Source organism: Notothenia rossii (genome assembly GCF_949606895.1).
Source record: "Notothenia rossii genome assembly, chromosome: 6".
NCBI lineage: Eukaryota > Metazoa > Chordata > Actinopteri > Perciformes > Nototheniidae > Notothenia > Notothenia rossii.
In genome coordinates this window covers 34725318-34731226 of record NC_136909.1, presented here as the reverse complement: position 1 = coordinate 34731226, position 5909 = coordinate 34725318, and the positions used below count along the sequence as shown (strand labels likewise).

At 42.1% G+C, this 5909-nt stretch overlaps 1 protein-coding gene across 2 annotated transcripts; it reads right to left on the bottom strand.

The window, feature by feature from the left end:
- Positions 1-3127: 3127 nt before the first annotated feature.
- LOC307042637 (THAP domain-containing protein 1-like) lies at positions 3128-4607 on the bottom strand. 2 transcript variants are annotated; one of them, XM_079686630.1, is made up of 3 exons: positions 3953-4607; positions 3687-3819; positions 3128-3399 (listed from the first exon to the last, which is right to left on the bottom strand). In XM_079686630.1, the coding sequence occupies exons 1-3, from the start codon at positions 4543-4545 to the stop codon at positions 3178-3180; spliced, it is 948 nt and encodes a 315-aa protein (XP_079542756.1). In that variant the 5' UTR covers positions 4546-4607; the 3' UTR covers positions 3128-3177. The 2 variants fall into 2 exon arrangements, with proteins under 2 accessions (XP_079542756.1, XP_079542755.1); XM_079686629.1 differs by lacking the exon at positions 3128-3399 and having other exon boundaries at positions 3451-3819.
- Positions 4608-5909: the final 1302 nt, after the last annotated feature.

Genomic DNA, 5909 nt, shown 5'->3' with positions numbered 1-5909 from the left:
CAGCCGTATCTCGCGTCTCCACTCCGGTACACAGCACCGTAGTGTGGAGTTGCATTAGGTAACGCGAGATACGGCTGATACTTGCGCATTAGTTTCTGTTATGGATCAGTATCAACAGTCCTGCCAGTAACGTTACTATATTATCAATGCTACGTTAGTTATAGCCTGATATATGATAGCTAACTTTACAATGTTGTGATGTGACATTAGCTAACATTCTGTAGCTAAAGCCGGTCACTCACCAAGATAGCTGCCCAGTTCTCCACTGGTTCTCCTCACACCACAGCTCAATTTCTCTCCGATGGCCATTATTTCTTCTAATCCTTGGCTGCTCCTGGTCTCTTGGATGCCTAGCAGGCTCATAATTATAAGGTTGTGGTCCGTCATATGCATTTGAATATTCATGTTCAACTTCTTCTGTGTCTTCTGTGTCGAAACTAGCATTGGGATCCATGTTTATTAATACGTTACACCGGCCGCTCTCCCCCTTGTGTCCCCCGTGTTACGTCACACGCGGGAGGTTACGTGCCGAGGCTTTTTTATGCGGAAGTGAACATTTCTTAAAAAAACGACGCCAGATGTCACTGTAGTGTATATTTCTGTATATTTTTTAGAAAATCTAGTGTATTCATCATTTTCCTACACATTTATTCACAGGTGTCTTTAACCTGGAAGTTGCTCTTTAAGGGGTAATTTCTCAAAATGTTCCCCGTGTGGTTTATTCACCATTAAAATAGCCCCACCTAAAATAATTTCCACCAACCGCCACTGCATGTTCAACTTCTTCTGTGTCTTCTGTCGAAACTAGCATTGGGATCCATGTTTATTAATACGTTACAACGGCCGCTCTCCCCCTTGTTTCCCCTTTGTTACGTCAGACGTGGGAGGTCACGTGGGAGGCTTTTTTGATGCGGAAGTAAAAATGTCTTACAAAAACGACGCCAGATGTCACTGTAGTCTATATTTATGTATATTCTTTTGAAAATCTAGTGTATGCATCATTTTCCTACTCATTTATTCACAGGTGTCTTTAACCTGGAAGTTGCTCTTTAAGTGATTATCAGTTGCCGTCAATCAGTCACAGTGGCGAGCCGTGACTTTGTTATATACCTAGGCCCTCTGACCCCCGCTTCCCTCGGAAAAAAAGAAGAGTTATTACGTCAAGGCGTATACTTCAGCGGAATATCAAAACAGCGGCCCGGGGTGCAAAACACATCAGTGACAGCGACCCTCTACCACACAAAACAACACCATTTATATAAACACCTATCATGACAGGGCACCCACAGCCAAGTAACAATTAAAAATGAATTAAGTCGGCATGGCGGCCCACATTGAAAATGACTCAGGCCTACCTCTGATGATCAAATCACTTAAACACAAAGTCCATCCTCCTGTCCTTTTGGATGAAGTACTTGATGGCAGGTCATTCCGCTGATCCTTTGCCACTCCAGTTTATCATTGTAACTCAATCTTGAAAATGACTCGGTTATAATTTCGCAACGATGTCATCACTATCACTGACATGAGCCATCATGAACGAACTTATGCTAATCATAAATCTATCGATCATAAATCTATCGGTTAGATTTATGATTAGAAAATTATAAAAGTAGGGTAGACATGTGGATATTATCCAGCTGAACAAAACGTGTATTTTATCTAACAGGTTCGTTTTCCACAGACCTCATTTCGAGCTATTTTCCAAAATCCTATGTAGAAATCCCATTGCTTTTTTGTCGAGGGAACCCAAGCCAAGCGCAGCTTACTTCCGGGAAAATAAAGCCCACCCATTTAGAGGGAAGATATGATTGGTCAATTGTACTGTCATTTGAAATTACTCTCTCGTTGAGTTACTATAGGCTAGTTGCACAAGATGGCGTCTATCAACTTCCGGCGGCTGGGTGTGAGCCTGAGTACTTCCGGTCTTTGGTGTGGAGTTGTTTGGGGAGTTAGCGATATACATACGATAGATAGAGAGAGAGAGATAGATTACTCTATTGTTTGTTTTTATGTTGTTTTATGTTTCATGTGGAACTTAAATTGTTGCAGGTCTCCCTTGTAAAAGAGATCTATGATCTCAAGGGACCAATCTGAATATATAAAGGTTTGAAATGAAATGAAACATTAGTGTACCACACTACATCATATGTTATCATATTGTGGATTTATTATATTATGTATTGTCCTATGTTATTTTTGTGTGCATTTGTTTTGAGGTTATAATTCATTAGTTATATATAATATATATATATTATATTCATTAGCCGATTCTTTTGAAAAGGGAAAATGAGCCAAAAGCAGCAGCATTTGGATGCACTTCAACCAAAACCCAGGCAGTGATAAAGCGCACCATTTGTAAAGGCAAACTATCCTTTAAAGCAGGGTCAACAAATAATCTCCATCGTCACTTAAAAACAGTATCTAATATAAAGAGTTGCGTGAATTTCATTGAAGGCAAAACAACTTTATTTACTTAACACATACAGAGGGTAAATTCAAAGTAGTACATTCACTGACATGGATATGGCGCCACCTTGTGTCAAGTTTACAAAGAAGATTATTGACATTAGGTCTGATAATACAGTCAATCATTATCCTGGTGATTATTTCGCTTATTTTCCCTTCAAAGAGCCATAATTCCCATCACTAATTGCTGCCCAGGCTTGCCCATGCTTTTACCAGCGGTCCGTTCTGGTAGTTGGCCAGGAAGCAAGCCACATTGAAGAGCTCCTCAATGCTTCCACACACAGACAGTGGTATGGCTTTGTCAAATAGTTTGTTCTCTTTGACTCTTCTGATGCACCTCTCCACATGGACCCTCAGACGTGCAATGGATTGAGTCTGCCTGACATCCTCCCTGCTTATTTGGGTTTTTTTGTGCAGAAAGGCAGACCGGTACACTTTACACTCAACCAGATTGTCCACAAGGAACCCTTTGTCGACCATTATCGCCATGTCTGGTGTGAGCAGGCTCACGATGCCAGACAGCTTGAAGATCTCCCGGTCACTCATAGATCCCGCATACAGGCCAAACACAAATGTAATGGCACCATGTGGTGCCATGCCGATCATGGCCTTGAATGTAGCATGCGACTTGGATGTAGAAAACACCTCAGCAGGAGAGATGATGGAGTCTGGCAGAATACTTCAGTGCAGTCAAGCACCACTTGTGTGTCAGGGAAAGCTGAAAACTCTGGTGGAAGGTGAGCTTTGACAACTTCGCGTGGGATCCACAGACGTTTGCTTCCAAGCAGTTGGTAGAGGAAGTGTTTCCAGGTGGAAATAATTCTGCTGACTGGTGCGGTGAATGCCAAACCGTTCTGCTAGATCCCTCAGATGTAGGCCCACTGACAGGTGCATGAGGAACAGCAGCAGCTCATCTATGGGTGGAAGTTTCTGTGAAAACAAATAAGTGTTAGGCATACTGTAGATACTGTTATAGGGGAGACCGGTTACAGTTGTAACACATCTTCCTGGGGTTTGTTATTCTCTGTGTGTGTGTGTGTGTGTGTGTGTGTGTGTGTGTGTGTGTGTGTGTGTGTGTGTGTGTGTGTGTGTGTGTGTGTGTGTGTGTGTGTGTGTGTGTGTGTGTTTTGTGAGTGATGTGATGCATTTGTTAAACGGTGGTATAGTGCGCAGCGTGCATAATTATTAATATACATCCATGCTTGTATGCTGCTTACCGTTGTTGATGGTTGAGAGGAATCCGAGCTGCTGGCAGAGGATGCCTTGGCGTTGGTGATCCGCACCATCTTGGTGTTGGCTGCAGGCTCCACCAATTTCCAAAAGGCGAGGAAATGCTTGTATGTGGCAAATCTAAGAATATAATATTGTTCATGTTAGACATAGTTTTGTTTCTTAAATTAGCTTCCCCAAATGAAACGTGTTTATTAAACTAGTGGCCATAACAACATCCTGATAGCCTTATAAACAAACCTTATAAACAAACCTGGTGTAGAAACGAATGTCCTCGTCGGACCCTGCCAGGCGTTGTATCCCGAAACGAGATCTCAGTTGTAACACTTCCAGCTGGTGTTTGAGCTCCCTAACCTGGATTTTCAAGGCTTCGTTCTCGTCGGCCACCTGATTTGCTATCACTGCCGTCGCTGGATTTACAGAGTAGTTATGATCCGGCGGCGCAAGTGTTTCCACCTCGTACTCAGCTGTCAAGTCCGGGGTGGGACTCTCTGCCCTCGGCCGACGCTCCCAAACATTAGGTCTTGGTGTAGGTAGCTCGTAGTTATTCCAAGCAAAGAGAACAGGTGTAGCTCCTTTCTTTACTCTGTTCAGTCCTCCAGCTGTGACCAATAAGTCTCCTGGTCGAAAATGCCTACTACACACACTGGTATTTGTTGTGGGGCTGAAATTGTCCCTACGGACCTTGATCAGCCACTGAGCCTTTACCTCAGCATCAATAGGAAATGAATGGAAACTTATCTCCCGATTATAACGGGACTTATTTGTACAAAGGGGCACACAGCAATGTAGTGCCGACTTTCTTACCCGCTGGAAGGCCAATCGCTTTTCTGTACCGCTCATCATCTATGCTATCTATCGCTATCTGTATGCTAACTGTATGCTATGTATCTTGCTATCTCTCTCTCTCTCTCTCTCTCTCTCTCTCTCTCTCTCTCTCTCTCTCTCTCTCTCTCTCTCTCTCTCTCTCTCTCTATTTATCTATCTATCTATCTCTCTCTCTCTATCGTATGTATATCGCTAACTCCCCAATCAACTCCACACCGAAGACCGGAAGTACTCGGGCTCACACCCAGCCGCCGGAAGTTGATAGACGCCATCTTGTGCAACTAGCCTATAGCTGGCCCTCTTTGAATTCATAGCTGGACCAACAATCAGCTCCTGTCTTCACAGTAACTCGCAGAGAGGACCAAAGGAGCTTCTTTCATTTAACCCTTCACATTCCAACAGAAACTGAACAGGCAGATTCAAAGAATGTATTTCTTTGGAAATGTTATTTTAAATACAATTAAATCAAGTTATTTTGGTAAAACTAATGAAAAATATAATTGAAAAAATATTTTTAAAAAAAGATATATATATTCTTATGTTTTCAAATATATCTGAGGGCCTAGAGGGCCCTGACGGCTCGCCACTGATCAGTCATCATTTGATGGGGACAGATGTGTACAGAGATTAAACCTGATTGGTGACACCGTGGAACATAGGCGCATAATCCCAGTATTATATGGATTTCATACGTCGTCGGATTTAGAAGTAAGTAAAGCAGGTTTAAAAAAAGAACAGGATTGTGTAAAATCACGTCAAAGGCGCTGTTTTAGCACAATTACTTATTACTGCGACCAATCAATAATATGTCTTGTAAAACACAAAGTCCCAAATATACACTAAATCATTGGTCAAGAATAAGTGTGATTAGTTAAGCATATTCTGTTGTGTCTCGTCAAATGTGTTAGTTATGTTTATGTACAGTATTTTGTCTGTCATTTCCTGTTTTATTTTGCATTTACCTCTTGTCTTTCATTTCATGCCCCATTTCTTCCTCCCCTTGTGCATTTTTCCCGCCATCATCAGCGTCTGCCCCGCCCCTAATTGTTTCCACCTGTTCCCACTAACCTCATGTTTAAATAGTCCTATCTCTCCCCTGTCCTGTGTCAGTTTGTCTTGTTTGCTTCCTCGAATGGTCGTGCCAAGCCTCAGCTCTGAAAGGGTCGCTTTTCACTCATTTCAGGTTTTGTTATGGTTGTTTATTTTGTTAGGTTTAAGTTTTTATTAAGTCCTCTTTTTGTTACGCTAGTTTTTTCCTCCTTGTGAGTGCTTTTTGTTATTTCCACTACCTACTCTGTTAAGAGGGATTACCTGATCTGATAAAATAAATACACTTTTTTATTACATTCAAGACTTTGTCTCTGGGTTGTGCATTTGGGTTC

Excerpts from the sequence above, each read along its gene's own strand:
- LOC307042637 (XM_079686629.1), bottom strand. The coding sequence starts at position 4,545 with ATGATGAGCGGTACAGAAAAGCGATTGGCCTTCCAGCGGGTAAGAAAG. Across the intron at positions 3,820-3,952 it reads GACATTCGTTTCTACACCAG|ATTTGCCACATACAAGCATT; the intron begins GTTTGTTTATAA and ends TTATATTCTTAG.